General features: G+C 36.8%; 1 protein-coding gene across 5 annotated transcripts in view; it reads right to left on the bottom strand.

Annotated features, from left to right (window-relative positions):
* Positions 1-1,154: 1,154 nt before the first annotated feature.
* The window catches only part of LOC106081345 (protein spinster), a 33,506-nt gene continuing 13,885 nt past the window's right edge, over positions 1,155-20,775 (bottom strand). Inside the window, exons 2-9 of one of the 5 annotated variants that reach the window (XR_001220347.2) lie at positions 14,286-14,643; positions 12,374-12,700; positions 12,013-12,274; positions 8,524-8,622; positions 7,124-7,348; positions 6,912-7,053; positions 6,657-6,789; positions 1,155-2,643 (exon numbers count right to left, since the gene is read on the bottom strand). Coding sequence is in view for 2 of the 5 variants with exons in the window: in XM_013243233.2 (XP_013098687.1) it covers positions 2,588-2,643; positions 6,912-7,053; positions 7,124-7,348; positions 8,524-8,622; positions 11,473-11,734; positions 12,374-12,700; positions 14,286-14,643 (1,469 nt within the window). In the remaining 3 variants the exon portion in view is untranslated. Of the gene's footprint in view, positions 2,644-6,656; positions 6,790-6,911; positions 7,054-7,123; positions 7,349-8,523; positions 8,623-11,472; positions 11,735-12,012; positions 12,275-12,373; positions 12,701-14,285; positions 14,644-20,775 lie in introns of all 5 variants that reach the window. The other 4 variants (XR_001220346.2, XR_009398340.1, XM_013243233.2 and 1 more) reach the window with 4 other exon arrangements.

Genomic DNA, 20,775 nt, shown 5'->3' with positions numbered 1-20,775 from the left:
TTGCTTCATATTTCGCTGCAAGAAATCTGAAGATATCTGCCACCAAATCTTCAGCCACATTGTTCACTACAAATACGCGTGAGGTAAATACTGAGCTGACTGTGATGGTCGATGGAGAAATGATTTCGAGCATCAAGTGTCACATAATAATTGGCGTCACATTTGACAGCTCTTACACATTCTCCTCACATGCCACAGCAATCTGCGATAAAGTCAAAAGTAGAAATAAGACAAAGAAACCTTGTTGACCACGTACAAAGCAATTGGCCGGTCTTTGGTAAGTTATACAGCGCCAGTGTGGTCTCGTCAACTTTGTGACACGCAGTGGAATAATATTCAGATCTGTCAGAATGCCGCCCTCCGAACTGCGAAGGGCTGTCTCCTCAGTTCTCATGTGGACCGCCTCCATCAGGAGACAAAGATCCTACCAGTGCGAAGCCATAACTACATGCTGTCCAAGCAATACCTTTTGGGCTGTTATCGCAGAAACCATCCAAATCATCATCTTGTGGATAGATATCCACCGCCCAGAAGCCTTAAGGTAGATCTACACGATCTAGAGCGTGAGGTTCAGCGCTACAAGAGAGAACCTCTAGATAAAGCGGTATATCAAGCGGGTCTAAACAACATTCATGCAGACACGGTAGCAGATGCGGTAATTGGCTACCGGGTGAATGTAGTCCTTGGAGAACGACCGCCACCAATTGCACCCGAAGAAATTGACCTCCCCCGGCAAACCAGAGTAGTTCTGGCTCAATTACGTTCTGGCAAATGCAGCCGCCTTAATTCCCACAGAGCTAGGATTGATGCCGACGTGCAAGATGTATGTCCCGATTGTACCCAGGGACCGCACGATACACGTCACCTGTTTAACTGCCCGGCCAGACCCACTCGACTCAGACCCAGATCCCTGTAGACGCACCCCATCTTAGTCGCAGAGTTCCTGGGTCTTGACACTCAACAGAATCAAGCAGATGAAAGATAGAACACAATAAACTGCTACAACAACAACAACAACAACAACGATCAAGAATATATAGACTTTACTGGGTCTTAATATTTCAATATGTCTCAAACGGAATGACGAAATGAACATACTTCCATCCGATGGTGGAGGGTATAAACATAACAAAAAAAAAAAAAAAACAAATACATTTCCACTTCAATTTAGAATTTTCTTTTATTTTATGGTTAAAATTAAATCTTATATAATCTTGGTTTTTTATTTGTTTATTCTTTCTTTCAATTCAATTTCTTTCTTGTAGTTTTTACATTTGCAAAACATTACAGTCTTTTACATTTCTCATTTCTTTATTTCACATTTGTATAAGTATCAAAATGATTTATGCTCTTATTTTTTAATTTGGGGTTTTTCTTTTCCATAAAACTCTACCACAACAAGGTCTTTTTATAATAATAGGATAAAATAAAATTATGTTACAGAGAATTTCCTAATTCTTACTTCATTTTCTGCATAATAATACATTGAGTTGAGTGATAAAAAACAATCTTAGATCTAATGACTTTTAAATGGAAGAATAAAAAAAACACAAGTGGACCGATCTTGGATGTTCTTAAAAAGAAAGAAAAATATAAAAAGCATATTTGATTTGGAGTTTTATTTTTGTAATGAGCATGCGTTGCTGCTTTTGCTTTCATTGCTTCCATGTTTCATTTGTTGTTTGAAAGTAAAAAAAAAACCACTAACTAACTTTAAACTATACAGGGGTTCAAGACTAAAGTAAAATGAGAATTTTGTTATGAGGCTAATATTTACAAGCAATTGATGATGTTTACCCTAATAGCGACAATTTATACTAAAATAATTACAAGTACAAATGTATAGCTAGTAGATGAGAGGTGATTGTTTGTTTGCTTATTCCAAGGACTTATTGATGAGAAGTGCGGGTGCGCACATAATAAGGCATTATTGCGCTAATTACTTCGTTTGCATAGGCAACCTTATAAAGTATACCTTGTTAAGCATCGAAGGGGTTAAAATGGATTCTTAATTGAGGATTTAAAAATGGCATTCCCAAAATTATAAAAGCGTCTCACTTTTAGAGATTATAAAAAAATACTTATAATAGGTTTTCCTTTTTTACCGCTATTAAACAAGATAAATAAAACAAATTTGCAAGAACCGCTATAAAATAATAACGAAAAATTCTACAACATCATATATGTATGCATGTAGAAATAAAACTGAGATAAATTAGTTTAGAGATATAATCTGATGTAAGGATATTTCCAAGTAGTGTTCAACATACTTTTCAGTTGGTCTCATTTCTCTTGTTTAGGAACACGTATCTCCTGAGGACGGGCACGTTAATACGCCAATGCCCATGTGACTATGTAAAGGAAAACACATGTCATTGATTCAATAATTCTCTATGTAAATATGATCTACGCATTGCCGTATTGAACAAAATGAAAAATGATTTTGTTTTCTAAGTTTATCAGTCGGTTGCATCTATCATCACTCATTCATTTCGAATGTGGCCTAAAGTATGAATGAAGAAGATGGCGAAGTAAAAACGGATTTTGTTTTTAAATAATTTGGTTGCTGGAGGATGTACGATGGAATTTATGAAATTTCATCAATATTAACAGGGGCATGATTTGGCACAGCTTGATGTCCTTCTGAAAGAAAAGAGAAAATAAAAAAGTTAATAGTTTTAACCTATTATATTACAAGTTAACAAACAATAACATGCAAGAGGTTACTACACCCCATGTTATCTATCAATAACTGTTAAAGGTAACGCAAACAATTTGCATATAACTTTTTCACATTCGTATATTTGTTAGTTTTTTAGCTTGGGGACTTGTTTCGAGACAATAAAGGCCAACACAGAATGGGCGCGTTGAGAAGCGTTGCGTTCAAAAAGGCAACTCCGCAAACTCTGTTTAGTCGTGTGTTTGCATTCTAGTTAAGAACTATAACACACAAACAACGAAAAATTGCCCGTTCTAGTTACATACACAAAATCAGAGTTGCTTTCTTTCTTTACTTTTCCGGTCAAACACAGCTCACAGATTGATGCAATTGCGTCGATTTATTGCACGCGTAATTTATAACAATCTAATTCTTTTTAGTGCTAACTCGAGTAGCTGATTCGATTCACACCAGAGGCCTTGTTCAGCCGCTAATTGTGGCACCCCACAATGGACTTAAAATTGTCAAAATATAGTATACTGTTACGGACACCTAGTATTGTGTAGACATTCAGAGTAAAATTATGAAAACATCTAAATCGCTTGATCAATAATAACACTTCTGCAAACAGCGAGTCTTAAACAAACCAGCGAAATGAACACATCTTTAGCTTAGATGCGTCATTAGCATGTATGTCATTGTCATATGACAACATATGTTACACTTTACTGTAACAATTGAAAAACAATCACTGCATATGATACCCACAAATACATTGACAGACGTTCAAGCGTGGCCGGAGATGGTCTGTCAGAAACTCCTACGTATATGACATGCATTTCCGACGCATAATACATAAATCAAAAACGTCATAAACCTAGTCAAAAAACAAAACTAGTTTTTGACAGAATTGAAAAACAATAAGGAAATCGTACAATTATTTGCAACTTTTGTTAATTTATGTATACGGCAACATACTGGCGGCATTTGCGAATATCTTTACGTGGTTGAACTGCTCCGGAAGGCAGAGCGCTGATTATAAATAAATCTAAAATAAAAACTTTTTATTATATTAAAAATGTAAATATTGTCGTTATAGCAACAAAAACTCATCTAAAACAATGATATGATGTTGAAACTAAACAAGTAGCTGAGCATTTTCGAGTTTTATGACGTTTACTACTTTAAATACATTTTATACAAGAATATGACGTTTTCGACGTTTACAACTATTTGACAGTCAAAAACCAAAAAACCGACATACAGAACATCTCTGAGCATGGAAGATCATGAAATTATAGAAACATGTAGGTAATGATGGTCGCAGGTAAGGCCAAAACGGAGCTTTGACTTTGAGCGTTGCGTTGCAAAAATGCACCTCTGCATGCATGAAAAACTAAGCGGATGCAAGGAAAAATATGAACCATTTAAAAAAATATATAAACAAAATAAGCACAAACGTGCTTAGTTCAGTTGGCGGAATGTAGGGAACCCACCATCATGGATTCTGCTAAAAATGTGCACACAGGAACTTAGTTGAAGGGCATGTTTGTACTTTACGTACCAAGTTTCTGCCAAATCAGGCAAAAATTTAAGCTTCTAGGAGCTGTAGAAGGCTAATGGGGAGATCGATTTACATGGGAGTTATATAAGGTTATAGAGCGATTTGGGCCATTTTTGGGAGTGGTTTATAGGAAGCTTTATCTGGTTACAAACCGATTTGGATCGTACTTGGCACGATTGTTGAAGTCATGATGAAACACTAAGTGCAAAATTTTAGCCAAATCGGACAAAAATTGCAACTTCCAGGGTCTCAAGACGTTAAATCGGGTGATCGGTTTACATTGGAGCTATACCAGGCTATACACCGAATTGATACATTCTTTGCAAGTCGTAACAGAACACTACACTACGTGCAACAATTCAACCCAATAGGATAATAATTGCGGCTTCTAGGGGTTCAAGAAGTCAAGTCGTAGGACAATTTTATATGGAAGTTATATCAAGATCTGGGGATTAAAATGATCCATGTTCAATCCCCAACAACCAACATTAATAAGACGTGTTTGTTCAGGTCAATGATTTCGACAGACTAAGGGACGGACGAAAGGACATGGCTCGACCGATTCGAAATGTCAAGATGGCCAAGAATATATACATACTTTATGGGGTCGCAGATCAATATGCGTGTTTTCAAACTCACAAATTTGCACAAATAGTTACTGGAAGTCGTTCGGGACTTTATTTGCCAGCAGAAGAGAGCGGCATAGTGCGTGAGAGCGAGAAAAATTTTGAGAGTTTGGTAATTGAGAGCTTGCAAATTTCTACTAGAGGTTTCTATTTCTCAGCAGAAATTTGAAGCACCGAACAACTGTTTTATGAAAACCATCTGTTTAATTCAAATAAACAGCAAGAGCGTAAAGGCTGTATAACTATCTTGCAAATGCTTACTGGAAAAGTACGCGAATGAACAGAATGGCTAAATTAGTATACGCACACCTTCCACATCACAGAATAACTATGAGCATCACACAGGCTGGAACTTTGAACTTCAATTTGTGTGGTGTTCTTTGTTATCACGAGAAGCTTAGCTGGGAGCTACCGGGCGCGTCCACAGTTTGCGGATAGTAGTATGCTGCATAGGGAGTAGCTGCAACTGCAGTCGCGGACATTCAGCGTTATCAAGTGAAGAATCTCAGTGAAAGGCCGGGTGGCAAAGGCTTCTGCTTAAATACTGAGTGCCTATGATGCTCGATACGACAAGGCGAGTTATTGACGCCTTTAAATAACCAATGACCTTCATGTTCCTGCGGCGATTGGTCAAATAGACAGGAACGAGCTCGCTCGACTACAAAAGCTTGACGAGGATCGCCAACTCCACATGCAAATGTGGCTACAACAACAAACAAAACAGTTTTATGACGCATTCGCCTATTTTAACAAATATCCGTTTGAGCCAATAAAAAAAAATGCCAGTAAAGTCCCGGCACGGGATAGCTATAAGCACCACACAGGCTGGAACATTGAGGTCTGATCTGTGTGGTGTTAATTGCTGTCACGGGAAGCTTAGCTGCCAGCTACCGGACGCGTCCACAGCTTGCGGATAGTAGAATGCTCCATACGGAGTAGCTGCAACAGCAGTCGCGGACAATCAGCGGCATCGAGAGGAGGGTCCCAGTGAGAGGCCAGGTGGTACCGGCTCTTGCACAAATACTGAGTGCCTATGATGCTCGACATGACGAGGCGAGTTAATGGCGCCTTTAAATAACTAATGGCCATATTGTTCCTGCTGCGATCGCTCCTTTGGACCGAAACGAGCTTGCTTATACAGGAGCTTGACGAGGATCGCCACCTCCACTTGAAAATGTGGCTACAACAACAACACAAACAACAAGTAATATTTTTCTGTTCTCAAATATCTTCTGTTCTCAAATACTACTTTCACATGAATTCCTCATATGCCTTTTGGGTGCGCTAACAACATATGGCATGGCGGCTTTTTGCCTTAAATATAAAAAAACGCGTAATTCTAAAAGTGAATTGCAATTTGTGTGCACGTCTAAGCCTGGTCGATGTTCCTTAAGTAATTTTCCCTTTTTCATTAATTTTCACTCTATAGTGTATTCCATGTATGTATGTTTGTGTGTGACGTTATTCATAATAAAAGATACTTATACAAATTCGTACGTTCTCGCATTTTAATATGGTAGCAGCGGGTTAGAAGTTACCACTGCAAATGATAAGAACACTTTGCAGAAGTAAAGTGTCAATGCTAAGACAACTTATCATGCTTTAAAAAATGATGGACAATGTTGTGTTTAAAAGCCAATCACAACATATCCTCCTGACATTTTTAATTTTTCTTTGCCTGGCTTAATACATTGTTCAGTATTAACCAAAGGAAACAAAAGCGGCAGAACAGGAAAAAAATCAACATTGCTTGGTTTGTTAGTTGTGGGGGGGAACACAAAGTTAATCAAATGAAGACTCAACCCACCTAGTGTTGTTTCTAACTTGTACTAAAATGTAACTTTTCAATGTACATATACAAGGTATATGTTAAAAACTTGACGAATCAATGTTTTCGTCAATTTTGTCGCAATCGGATATAAAGTCTGTCAGTTCAAAGACTAAGGAATAAAATGTTTAGAAAGAACAAGAACTTAACAATTAATATCAATTGCGGCATTTTTGTTTTGTTTTTGTATTTGTGATTACCAGCATATATTCATATATAAAGAAAAATACTTACCACGAATAGCTTGACTAGCTTTGTTTTTATCACTAATAATAAAGGCAGCTGTAATTAGGAAGAAAATGCCACCAATAACCTCAACAAAACTTGTTGAGAACAGAGCATATTGGAGAGCCTCGAACTTTGTCAAATCGGTGTCCTAAAAAATAGGATAATTTCATTTGAATAGGTTAATATTTTCTACAGACATGAGTTTATTAAATGCTTACCTCGTGCGCACTTAGACCGTGCAGAGTCATAGGGGTACTTGATACTATTGATTCTGTAGTTGTTAGAACTTCTGTAGTGGTTGATGGTATCGTTGTCGCATTGGCAATTGTTGAGTTTATGGTTTCAGCTACTGTCAGAGATAAACTTTCGAGAGCGCCGCTGCTAATGAATTCGGAAGCTCTGTGGACGGTTGTGCGAAGGTGTTTTTTGATCGCTTCTGAAAGCTATATAAAGAAAGCAAGCATTAAAAATATGTTTAAAAACATGTAATCATTAAAGAAGTTTTTCCTAAAATGCCTTTTTGTAGATTCGATTTCTACCAGAGGCTTTGGTCTCTGGCTAAAGTGCCACTAGTCAGTATCCGAAGAAAATCTTATCATGTGAACCAGATTGAATGATTTGGCATTTGTTACAGCGTTAGGCATTCGGATGCATATGTTTTATACATATCGTTCATGTACTAGAAGAGTGATATAACTAAAAAAAATCATTTTTCGGGTAAAGATAAATAAAGGGTGATGACGCACGTTTCGTGTTTTGTTTCACTGTCAAACATCTTCAGTTTGGTCTATAATTTAACCATGAATCGATCGTCTTATAAACGAACAACTCTTGCAAATTACTGAAATTTATTATCAAAATGCGTGCTCTGTTAAGTAAATTCACCGCGAGCTTCTTCCATTAAGCGACGAGGCTCATTTTTGGCTCAATGGGTACGCTTGTAAACAGAATTGTCGATATTGCATCCAGAAAAAGTCACAGTTTGGTGCGGTTTATGGGCTGGTGGCATCATTGGACCATACTTCTTCAAAGATGATGCGAATTGTAACGTAACTGTGGCGATGAGGCGAGTTCGGTGAACATTTTATTTCACGTTCGGGACCGGTCAATTGGCCGCCTAAATCATGTGATTTCACGCCTTTTCACTATTTTTTGTGGGTCTATACAGACAAGCCCGCTTCAGTTCGCGCATTGAAATGCATCATTGAAGTATTTATTCGTGAGATACCGGACGAACTGTTGGAAAGGATATGCCAAATTTGGATGGACCATTTGAGGTGCAGTCTCGGTCACATTTGCAAGAAACAATCTTCAAACATTAAATTATTTCGACCGTGCCATGGATTTAAATACAGATTTCATGCATTTTTATAAATTTTGTTTTTTAAAAAACTTTCTTATAGCTCTTAAAAAACATACCTTATATGCTAACTTTCATATTGTTTTTTTTTTTTTTTCTTCTTTGAACACAAAGCGAGCTGAAGTCTTAAAATGCTGAAATCTTTAAGTACATGAACGATATGTATTCATGCACACCTTTCGTACATTTTAACATTTCGTTGCGGAGAGAAAAAAAAAATAATCTATGGTTTCGTAGTATACATTAAACTTTACTTACCACTCCCACCAAAAAGGGACTGCCGGCATCTCCCAGTGCATGCGAAATCAATATCTGGAAGGCTTCTGCAGTTGATCTTCGTGTGGGTACAACCACATACTGGAATAGGGAGAATTTTGGAATAACAATAACATTGAATTTAGTATTGAACATGAGTTAAGGTTGTATACTAAAGTGCAAAACACCAAAAGCAAAAAACGGCAAAGCTTTAGAACATTAGCCGAGGCATGCACCAACAAATACAATATAAAAGTTAAAAACGTAAGCATGTATTTAGTACATTAAATGTGTAAAAGATGGAGCCACTAGAACAACAAACGCAAATTCTCCTCGCATTTACTGAGATAAATGAGAAAAGAACTGGTGCCACCATAGCATTCTTGATTGGGTTAACAATTTATCATTACAGTACTTGGTGGGTACTGTATGGTTAAATAAACTTAATTGAAACATAAGTAGCATACTTTTAGGCCGTATCAAAGGATTTGAATTTTGAGACTCAACGATTTCTATTTTTAAAACCACTGGGATCTTTAAGATTTTCTTGTGCCACATACCAATTTGGCTTCAAAGTATATGAATTGTTGGCAATTGCTGTTGTTACTCTCGCTATCAACTAAGGACCTAATGTGCAATGAAAGTAATAATTCATAGTGTTAAATTCCATGTAAGGTGTTGTTTACTCACAATGTCTGTTTACTGTTATAATAGTAACGAAAAAAAAACTACGAAGTAGAGTTAATTCTGATGTTGGTAGGATAAATAAAGGGGAGAACAGAGAATGCTACATTCTATTGAATCAGTTGCTACACATACACGAAATGAAAAACAATATTGAGGCAGCTTGGTATAAGCTGCAGAGACCAAGTTAAAAATATTTAAAAAAAAACGGAAATGGTCGGTTAAAGGTTCGTGAAGTCATGCACACTCTAAATTTGACTTGTCTCAGACCGCACTTTTATTGAACAGAATTGGCTCTTTTGCATCCCGACAATAAAATCATTTTGATGCTAGACAATTCTTACTATAAACAGGGTGGTATCCAAGCTATTGAGAATTGTAAAATTGTGTCGAGATAAAAGTAGATCATGCTGTGAAATGAAGAAAATATGTTTCGCATTAGTTTGGTCGGTTTGTTTGGCCCTAAAATTGTTCTTCAATTAAAATTCTGCACTATGGTGGCCTTCATCACACAAGGGACCCCTTGTTTTCGCCCGGTGCAGCATAGCGCCACTTCTTCGTAGAAAGGTTTTACACGGGCGGGTTCAAATCGCAGGCTTACAGCGTCGTAGACTGCCAAAAAAGTGTGTAATGCGACCATAATTTTGATTGAGTCATTCACAACTCTAGCTAATGAATATCCTCGTGGAGAATTTTACATATAACGGTTGTTCTTAAAATGTGGTTAAATGCTTGAAAAAACCAAGATGGCACTGAAACAAAACTGAGCAATTCATTCCTAGCCACTTGTCAAATGTGGTGTTGCATATAATTCAAAATCAACCCTTGTGCAAACTATTCTGTGCAGAGTGTATTTGTATATATTGGATATTTTCATAAGACTTGTGCGAACTTTGGGCCTCCCTCCTTCCATTACATTGCTGCAAATCTTTGTTGGTTTGTTGTATCCAAAATAGGTCAAACATGTATAAATATTTATTCTATTCGAATAGATTTCTATCGAACGAGCACCATTATCATAATCCTTGATGAAACAATTATTATGCATTTTTCATTTGGCTTGGGGTCATGCGGCCGTATAACTTTTGCACAAGGGTGTATAAAATGCAAAGATGGGGGACTAGAAGAATTATTGAGGGGGAAATGAGTTGGTAATTTATGTTTGAAATATGTAATGTCATTAAATAAATGACATTACATTTGACTCAAGTATTATCTTCCGGGGCTGAGTCAAAATCATATGGCCCCGCCCAGCTCCTTTCCTTGTAGCAGCTCCCCAAAAATCACCACGAAACTCAATTTTTTACTCTCCGCCGTCACCCATCCACCACCAATGTCGAAACCTGTTATGGTGTTTCATTCTTGGGGAGTAATTGCAATCATTTTTGTGCCCAAAGAAAATGTTTTAGAATATCGCCAAAAAAAAACTCTTGGGTTGGTGTTCTTTTAAGAAACCAACCCAAAAATAAACAAACAACGGGAATATGACGCAGTCATGAGGAATGGGATTACTTTCCTCTAAACGTAAGGGTAGGGTGGGACTAAAAAAGCATACAAGCCTTTAACATATCTTTCATGCGCACACACTAGGACATCCTGTGGCGTGGCATATTTGAACATAATTTTACAATTGCAAAGAGGGTGTGTGTATGTCGCCTAGTTTACAAACGATTTGGTGCGAAAAGCTTTCACCTTTCTGTTGGAAAATTGGTATGTGTCTCGTGTTCATGTCAAACATAAGTGGGCGAAATGTGCATTTGTATGAAGAAATGAGAATAAAAAATGTGGGCGGAGGTTTATCCGTTGGTTAGCAGGTGCAAGAAATGTACAAAATGTAGCAAACAATTATCAAAAAATACCAACACCAGAAGAAACAATCATTAGCAAACTCCCAACAAACTATTGTCGAATGGAATTAAATACATTTTTACCGAAGATCATCTCAGGGGAAATGTATTTGATCCGCAATAATAGTTGTGATCCCTGCTATTGTTTTTATTAGATAGAATAAAAAGAATATTGTGCACAACAAAAAAAAAATCAAAAATATTTTTGAGAAATTAAAAGATCAGTAGGGAAAAATTAACCACTGTAGTACCCATTACAATTACGATTACATACATAGTACAATGTGCTACACTTAGTCATTAGTGTTAATATTCATTATTACTATAACAGTAAATAAACGCAAATCATAAACAACATTTACATGAATCTTTACAAAATGATTAAATACAAAGTTGTAGAGAACAAAAGTGCATATCTTACCAGTAACATATCAGCAACAATTGCCCAATTCATATTCAATGACAATTGGCCGAAAAATATCAGAATATATGTGGATATGGTGTTTTGGGAGACAATGATCATGGCTCCGGTCATTAGGGGCACACTCAGTATTAATCCAAAGGCGCAGATCAAGGGATCCGCAGTGGGAAAATTTTTAACCAGTTTGGTAGATAGAATAGAACCCAAGGGCACCCCAATAATGCCCGCTATCATAGTAATTGCACCAAATTTGAATGATACACTGTTTTTGACATTTTTAAAATTACAACGAACGCCAGAGAAACAGAGAGAGGGGAAGAAAAACAAATACAAAACGTTAATTCAATTTTGAAAAAAAAAAAATCTCAGTTCAAAACATATTCGGCCTACAGATTTTAGCGTTCGTACAAGTAGGTGCTTAAAGAACATCCAATAATGATGACATCGACGAAGGCTTTTGGTGGTTGCGTACTTTTGCTAAGTGGGGTACCTCTTCATTGACAAGAACATACTGAGCTCTTACATATGTATATATCTTACCAATAATATATCTGCAACAATGGACCAACAAAGATTTAACGCCAACTGAGCAACGAATATAGAAAAGAAACACCATGTGGCACTTGATTGTGAAAGAACCAGTGCCAAATAGACCATTGGCGCCGAACTCAATAAACCTGCAGCACAAATGTATGGATCACAGTTCTCGATAATGGGTCTCAAACGGGTTGCCATAATCGAACCCAATGGTACACCAATCAGGCCAGCTACCATTGTTATCATCCCAAACTTGTACGAGACGCTAATTACACAAAATTATTTGATATTGTGTGATTTTCACACAATTTCACATCAGTGAGAACAGTTTGTGGATAATCGTTTTAAAAATACCCATACTTACTCATTTTGTTCGAGATTTTCATTGCCTGGCTGCATTTTTAAGCCCAGATAGATGAATTTCGGTCCCCACCACGCCAAAGCTCCTGCTACAAATGCTACACAAGTGAAGCCAGCTGTGGACAGCATAAATGAGCGATTCTTGACCAAATATTTCACATCCTCGGTGTAGGTGGTGTGTGAGAGATTGTGTGAGCCTTCACTTTCACCTCGTTCAGGATCCTTGATGAGCATAATTAAAGCAACTGCCGCAATACCCAAGGCAGGTGTAACACGTAACGCCCAACGCCAATCACCAGCCAGCTTTGCTGTTTCAGAACCCACAATATACCTATGGAGTAAACAAATAACAATATAAAATTCATGCTCAGGTATTATTTAATTTATATGGCAAAAAAAAGTGAAACATCATGATCAATTGGCATTTTCAAGTGTTCTAAAGGGACATCTCAGCGCAGAGATTAGCATGCCCACCTATAACGCTCAAGTTATGGATGCAAATTCTGAGAACATCAGAATGAACATCTCAGCGGTGATTATTCCCCCACTGTTTCAGGCGACATACTATGTGAGATATTGAGTCATATACATAAAACTTCTCCAGAGGGTCGCTTGCCAATAAGTTAAACTTCTCTGAGGGACTTATCTGAATTAGCGGACGTGCACATTCGCAAGTTGTTAGGCTTTAAAAGTGATCTGGTTAGTTCAACATTAAGAACTAGAAGGCATTCTATATTTCGCCGAAATCGAATAACAAATACGCCTGTTGTAATTGCATCTGCTAACTACTACTACTAAATTTCCCATGAACATTCCATTAAGGAACACGTGATTTTCTTTCATATCAATGAGTGCTGTCCGATTAGAGTTTAAGCTCAATGATAAGGGGCCTCCTTTTTATACCGAGTCCAAGCATAGCGCCACTACTTGGTAGAGCAGTACCTCACAAATGAAGCCGTCATAAGTAAGGGGATAACCACCGCTGAAAATTTTTCTCATGTTCTCGCCGGGATCGCCGGGATCGCCAGGCGTTCGGCATCAAAGTCGCACTTGCTAATCTCTACGACACGGTGGCCTCTGCAATCTCATAAAAATCGGATATTAGGTGGTTGTGTAAAAGGTCAATTAGTCATAGTAGTAGTCTAATGTTTGCCATCTTTTATTAGCGAACTCATTTCAAATTATTTACGTTTAAACTAATGATATTTCGTTACATCTAATACTTTGAATTGATTGCTATATGCATAGCAATAATCAATTAGTTTTTATGACCTCCCTTTTTCCCATCTCTCCCAATCTTAGAAGAATTGTCTTCATTTCTTTGTTGCGTTACAAGCTGTGCACGAACAAATTTAATTAAAATTTTCCTTTGGGTTAATAGTTCAATATCAATTTAGAAACCAAAGCCATATAGACTGGACATGTCAATTGATTTATCTCTTAGTGATTCAATTATCAATGAGCACCAATTTGTTGAGCTCTAAAATCCAAGGAACGCTGGCGAAATTAAATGAGAATTGATAATTGTTGTTTGATGAAACGAAGAAAATTTCGTAAATTGAAATATTTAGAACGAACATCATATGCATAATAGGTACATGGGGGTCAATTATTGGATGATTAAATTGCTTTGGCATTGTGCAGTTTAAGGAAAATGACAACCCTACCAACGAGATCATGCGATACGTTAATATATTCTCAGAGTGTTTGTAAAAATAACCTTAGTTATTGAACTCAGAGACAAGAATTGAACTCGTTGCCTGCCAACGTTCCCATATGAAAACATGTTTTTTTTGTTTACTCGTGGTGATCTTGAACTTGATGATATTTTGCCAAATGAACATTATTGCATTAAATCGAATGATAAAACACACATCGAAACACATGAAAATACTAATGGCATCGTTGGTACTTACCCAAAACCAGAACCAACCGGTATAGCGAAGTAGAAAACGGCCAACATTTTCGAACGCATGTCGTGCACAAACAAATCTGATATAATTGTTGGTGCAATCGTACTGTAGGAGGCCTCTCCCACGCCCACTAGGGCGCGAAATAGCATGAACCAGCCGGAATCTTTCATAAATGAGCCCAGCAGCGTTGTTGTTGACCACAGGAATACACCGATGGCCATGATCCATCGTCTTGAATATCGATCACCCATGTATCCGAAAATCGGCGCACACACCATATAGGATATCACAAAAACCGTTTGCAGAAGACCTGCATCATCGTCGGGCATATGGAAATCTGATTGTATAGCATCTAAGACACCTGCAATAAAAATTGAAGCAAACAATTATGATTATTGGTACAACTGTTGATATTGTGCGACATCTAGTTTAATGGGTAAGCATATTGTATATGGCACGTCATTGAGTATCAGTAATAGTTGTGTCTTACGTGTTTTTATTCATTACACCTTATGTTTTGTTAAAAATTATTTTATTGTTTTTAACAGAACGCTTATTTATTTAATTTCAATGGAATATTCAGTAATAAGAAAAGCAGCATTATAATTTTTTTGTTCAAAAACTATTCCGATTACAGCAAAACAAAAACACATACAGAGCAAATCATGTCAATATTACAGCAATGTGTGTCTTCATTCAAAACACCATTTCTAAAAACAAACAAAAAATATTCTGCATATATTATAAAATTGATAACCTGGATTCAACAAGCGTGCACTTTTTTGTTTCATGTGTAAAAAAACGCGATGTAAGCTAATTTCGTTCATATTTGATTTCATTTCCTTATTGAAGGCTAAGTTAAGGCAAGTCAAGACTAAGTTAAAACTAAGACGCCACCTAGCCGCCATGATTCGTTACGATATATAGTGATCACCATATATCAGTTTTCATATTTTGGTATATGTTGCCCTTGATTTAGATAAACGACTTTAATCTGTTTTGGAACAAATTTCGGAACTGCAAAAATAAATACTGTTGTTTTCGAAATTTCAAAAATAGTTAAAGTGTTATATTATCAGTGGCAGTCCGTTAAAGACCCACACAAATATTTCGAACACGGTATCAACTCGGCTAAAGGAAAGCGGTTGTCATATCTTTTTTTAAAATGTTGATATTTATTTATTTTGTATTCACATACAACAATATAACAAAGATTTTATGCAAGACAAACCCATGGCAGCCGGTTGTATGCACCGGATTCATCCGATGGATTCCTTCATCGACAAGGGCTGCCGCCTAACTGTACAACACTGCTACAACAACAACAACAACATTATGCGAGATATTTACGAAATTAATATTTATGTCCCGGCACGGGATAACTATGAGCACCACACAGGCTGGAACTTTGATCTAAAATCTCGGACAATCAACGATATCGAGTGGAAAGTCTCATTGAGAGACCGGGCGGCACCGGCTCTATCTTAAATATTGAGTGCCTATGATGGTCGATATAACAAGGCAGGTTATTGGCGCCTATAATGACCAATAGCCATCATAAACCCGCAGCGATCAGTCGTATGGACTAGAACGAGAAACTAGAATTACACTAGTCTTGAAGAGTGCTATGAGTCGTTAACTTACATGAACTGTCAATTAAGTGCCATTTTTTCGTCAGCAAATGAAAACACGTTATTTCCTAAGATATCCTAGTAATCCACAACACAAATTTTGTACCTAATCCAGAAATTGTGATACGGACCATATGCAGAAAAACACCCACAAATCATCAATGAGACGCCCACATATTTTACAGCCTTCTACGGGTGCTTAGGATTATATCCTTTGGTCCTGGTATTTATTTGCTTCTTTTATCAAACGGAATAGCTTACGTCTGTCGATCCAGAGCCAAAGAATATAATCCTAAGCACCTTTAGAAGGCCGTGTCTGGATGGATGGATGATTTGTAGGTGTTTTTCTGTATCTAGTCCGTATACCAATTTCTGAATAAGGGACAAAATGTGTGTTGCGGATTGCTAAGTTATCTTAGGGAGTAAAATGTCTCCGAGGAAAAATTGTCTTAAGTAACAGTTCATGTAAGTTAACGACTCAAAGCACACTTCAAGACTAGTGGAATTCCGGTTTGGAAGGCCTATCTTATTCATGGTCCTTAACTTTATTGAAAACCTCTGGGTCATAATTTATGTTTTTTTTTATCACTTTTTTCTCTTTTCTTTTTTAGTTATGTGAACTTCACTAACCATTTTGATGTGCTTATTTTTTATTTTACGAAATGAAAAAAAAAAAAAAAAATACCATAACGAATATACGTGAATTATATGATATTTAATATCAAATTTAAGTTTACCGTTCAAAGCCCAACATGTCTACGAGAAGAAATCACGTTTTCTTACTCTTTTTATGCAATATTATTCTTAGTAACTGTTGTCCCTATTATTTTTTCCACCACTGTATATTGGTTGCATCTCAAACTTTGCGGAACCATGGTTTACCAAAACAATAATTTTCTATTCCAAAATATATTCAGCGACAAACCAAGTCCTTTGTTGTTAATTGAACACCTAACCCTCACCCTGATACGCTTAGCACACAATTAACCTTTCACAAATAAGAACACGGAAGCATTTGAAAATTTACCCTATTCAAAATCTTTGTGATATTTTATAGTGCATGTTAACATTGATTTCAACCAGATCTTCGCTTAGTTTGTATTATTAAAAAATATCTAAATTCCTTTTTTTATTGTCCTACAGTAAAATATGAGAGGTTAAGTTACTTAAATGTTTGAAAAATAAAAATATTTCCAATTATCAATTCAATGTATCAACGCCAATTAAATATTTCAAAACTTTTCTAGACTAAAAACGAAATAAAACAAATTTTTCTATTAAATATTTCCAAACTCTACTATTCTAATACATTCTAACAAAGTATGGAATTTTCTCATTTTTGATAGTCCAAAAGTCGCAGAACAAACAAATGACAATTTTGAAATACCCATTTGTCTTTTCAACACGAAACCATCAAATGTTGAATAAATTGTAAACATTATTCAAATGATGTATATACCTATGCATGTAAATACTATTTAACATTAAAGTCGAAAACAAAAACAATAATAATCAGTAGATTCCGCAAGAGTGAATTACTTACTGCAAGACGTACTCTTATCAAGGTTGGATAAAGGTTAATTGCGTTCATTTTATTGTTTAATTAAATATTTTTGGTGGACTAATTCTTTGTTTTGTAATTATACAAATTAATTTTTCATGACCATGGCCAGAAGAGAAAAACACTTTGGGAGAAATTACGTAAAGAAATCTCACAACTTTTGTAAAATTAAATCTTTTTAGGAAATTGGGGATCAAGTGTTAATTCTATACCAACTACACACAAATATATCACAATTATTCATTTAAGTACTATACAGTGCAAATCACGTGTTATCTGCCGTTATAGCATGATATCTATTTAGTATAATAGTACTAAGTAGAGGAGTGGTGTGGAAAACAATTAAGAATTTTGTCAGTAGCACGGAATTCCCAGCTTAAAATTTTCTTTTTCAAGGTTACTTTTTATTTTTTAGAGTGAACAATAAGCCGATTACTGGCTTAGGTGTATGTCCATTAATAACTGCACCCTCTTTTCAACTTAACCATGTCTAACCTAACCTAGTACAATAGTAAAATAGTTCTACAAACATCCTACTAAATTTAAGGCGTTACAACGGCTTAACAGCGTGTTTGGCTTAACAGTGCAGGCTTGACGGGCTCGAAAGCTGCAAAACTGAATGCTTTCATATCACGATGTAACATACTATATTGCAATGTGAGTATGGTTAGCAGATTGTCAGTTTAAGTTCAAAGATTAAGTCTCATATGAAGTTTCCGCTTTTAATAAGTGAACTTCGATCATGAAATTATATGTATTTTCCAATCCAAGCTATTTCACGACCTTTTTTCTTTCTCGAGCTTAAAATTTAATCTTACAATTATAATCAAAGTAAACCGTGGTGCAATATGAAGATCGTTCTAAAAATCTAAATGCATAAAAGGAAAACGACAACAGATCACAATCTTTCGTAAATGCGGTTTACGCTCATGGTACGAACAAACGTTTGAAGACAAGTCATTACAGAACAAAATCATAACTGGAAACTAAAAATGTGGAAACCACCACACACCACAAACGATTGCAACAATGCTGACATATTTTGGCCAAAAACGGAAGACCGAAAACCTCGATTGTGATTACGATTTCATATTCGTCCAATAACATACATACTTTGCCATAGACTATGGGTTAGTGGCATTTAATCAGCTGAGTAGTTGATGGAAAATCGAAAATGAAAACAAACCGAAAAGACTAGCAAAGAAGGGACAGCGTATTTTATAATCTTCATGTTATTAGGCATAAAGGCACGTCGTTTTGTCATGGCAAGCAAAAGATAGCAACAAGTTAGCTATTGTAGTCTTTTGACGCGTCTTTGCCAAGCAAAGACTAGCGGCCAGAGTATTTGGCCTTAACGAGTTGAGGAAGAAGTAGAGTGTGGGGAAGATACTATCGGACGACGAATGCAACGGACCACATACTAATCGCCAAGACACTTTGGTTGGCTAGATGACGTGCTCTGAAACAGCAAATGGGTTAGATGAGAAGGGGCCTCAACCCCCACCAATAGGCAAGGTGTAGGTCTTCTGCTGTTTTTGGCAAATTGTTGATTCTTAAAATAAATTTCGAGTGATGATGATGATGCCTTTTGGCTCTGTTCGCTTGTTAGCTTTTATTATTTTTATTTTGATGAGCTCTTCTGGGTCGCATGTACCAGTTTGTTTAGTTGTTGTACGTCAGTCTACTGCTACAGCCGCTGGCTGTGGGCTTCGTTTGGTTTTCAATGAAAACATTTTATCGTACGATATTTTTCCACCAATCAGAGCTCAATGCGGTTGCTAAAAATGACGTAACGACGACAAACGCCCGATGTACGAAGTGTACTGTGTACGTAGCCAATATTAGCCAAATGTCAGTAGAAAGCCGAAATGGTAAAACAAACTATTGAATTGTGTTCAAGTCCCGCACCGTCAGCAGTCCACTCGGGTTGTTTCTTGGCGGATTGCTTCGCTCAAAAGGCGACAAACACACAGGCAACGTTTATACATTCGCTGTAAAATGCTTACGCGGTGTAGGAATGGTACGGAGAAGACCCAAAAGCAAAAGAGGGAATAAAAGCGGAACAGGCGATATGAAATAATAAACAAACGTGGCTGGCTATGGCATTGAACGAAGGCTTAACTCTCTTGCCTCTTGGGCCAAGTATATATGTATGCACAACACTTGGCTAAAAGATATTGCCAACATTGCAATATCCCCATTAGTGTAGCCATTAAACGCAAACTACCAGTAAAATCCACATACTATAATTATAGATTTAAAATCTTATTGTGTGTGTGTAGCTAAAACCAATAAACAAACAAACAAAACTGGAGATTTTCAGAAAACCCCTCACATTGAGAACTAGTGACTGCTCATACATATCGGTTAATAGTTATTTTAAGAACAAGATTCCAGTGAGACATCATCTAGCTCCATTCCATGCAGACATTCGTTGATGTCACTCGCAAATGCCGGTAGTGCTAAGGCGACTTATTCTTTTAGCTTTCGAAACCAGTTATCGGCACAGTCATGTCTCGCGATGGTCACCACTACCAGACATGATGACAGACAAAAATACAACATACATACATTATCATATGTATGTGCATTTTAAATTGCAACAACAACCACAACCCAAATCGAACTTGTTCCAAATATTTGGCATGAAGCAGGGGCTTCAACAAATTCGAAAAATGCTCTGAGCAGTGTAAAAGCGCGAAGAGCAAAACTTAAATTATACCTACATGATATCTAGAACTTTCAAGGGTTTCTAGGTTTGAATAAAATATGCAAAATCATTTAGAAAGTTTCCGCAAAACAAAGCGCAAATCAAAATGAACAGTCGAAATTAACGAATTTTATTTTGCATATGCCTAGTGAACAAATTTACTTCCTACACTAAAATACTATTCGATAATATGTGCTATCAACATAATGAGTACTAGATACGTATTGCATCATGTGTTTAGTAGTTTTCCATTCAAACAAAAAAAAAACAATCCCCAAATGTAGACCAACGGAATATAGCGACTTAAATTTGGAGCGTATCAAATGATCTGTGTGGTGTTCATCGCAGTCACGCGAAAGCTTAGCTGCCAGCTACCGGGCGCGTCCACAGTTTGCAGATATGGGATGCACCATACCGAGTAACTGCTACGGCAGTCGCGGACAATCAGCTGTATCGAGAGGAGAGTCTCAGTGAGAGGCCGGTCGGCACTGGCTCTTGAATAAAATTGAGCGCCTATGATGCTCGATATGGCAAGGCGAGTTATTGGCGATCGATCTTTTGGACGGAACGAGCTTGCTCACTTACAGGAGC

This window comes from Stomoxys calcitrans, chromosome 5 (genome assembly GCF_963082655.1).
Source record: "Stomoxys calcitrans chromosome 5, idStoCalc2.1, whole genome shotgun sequence".
Classification (NCBI taxonomy): Eukaryota; Metazoa; Arthropoda; class Insecta; order Diptera; family Muscidae; genus Stomoxys; species Stomoxys calcitrans.
This window is presented reverse-complemented; position numbering and strand designations above follow the sequence as displayed.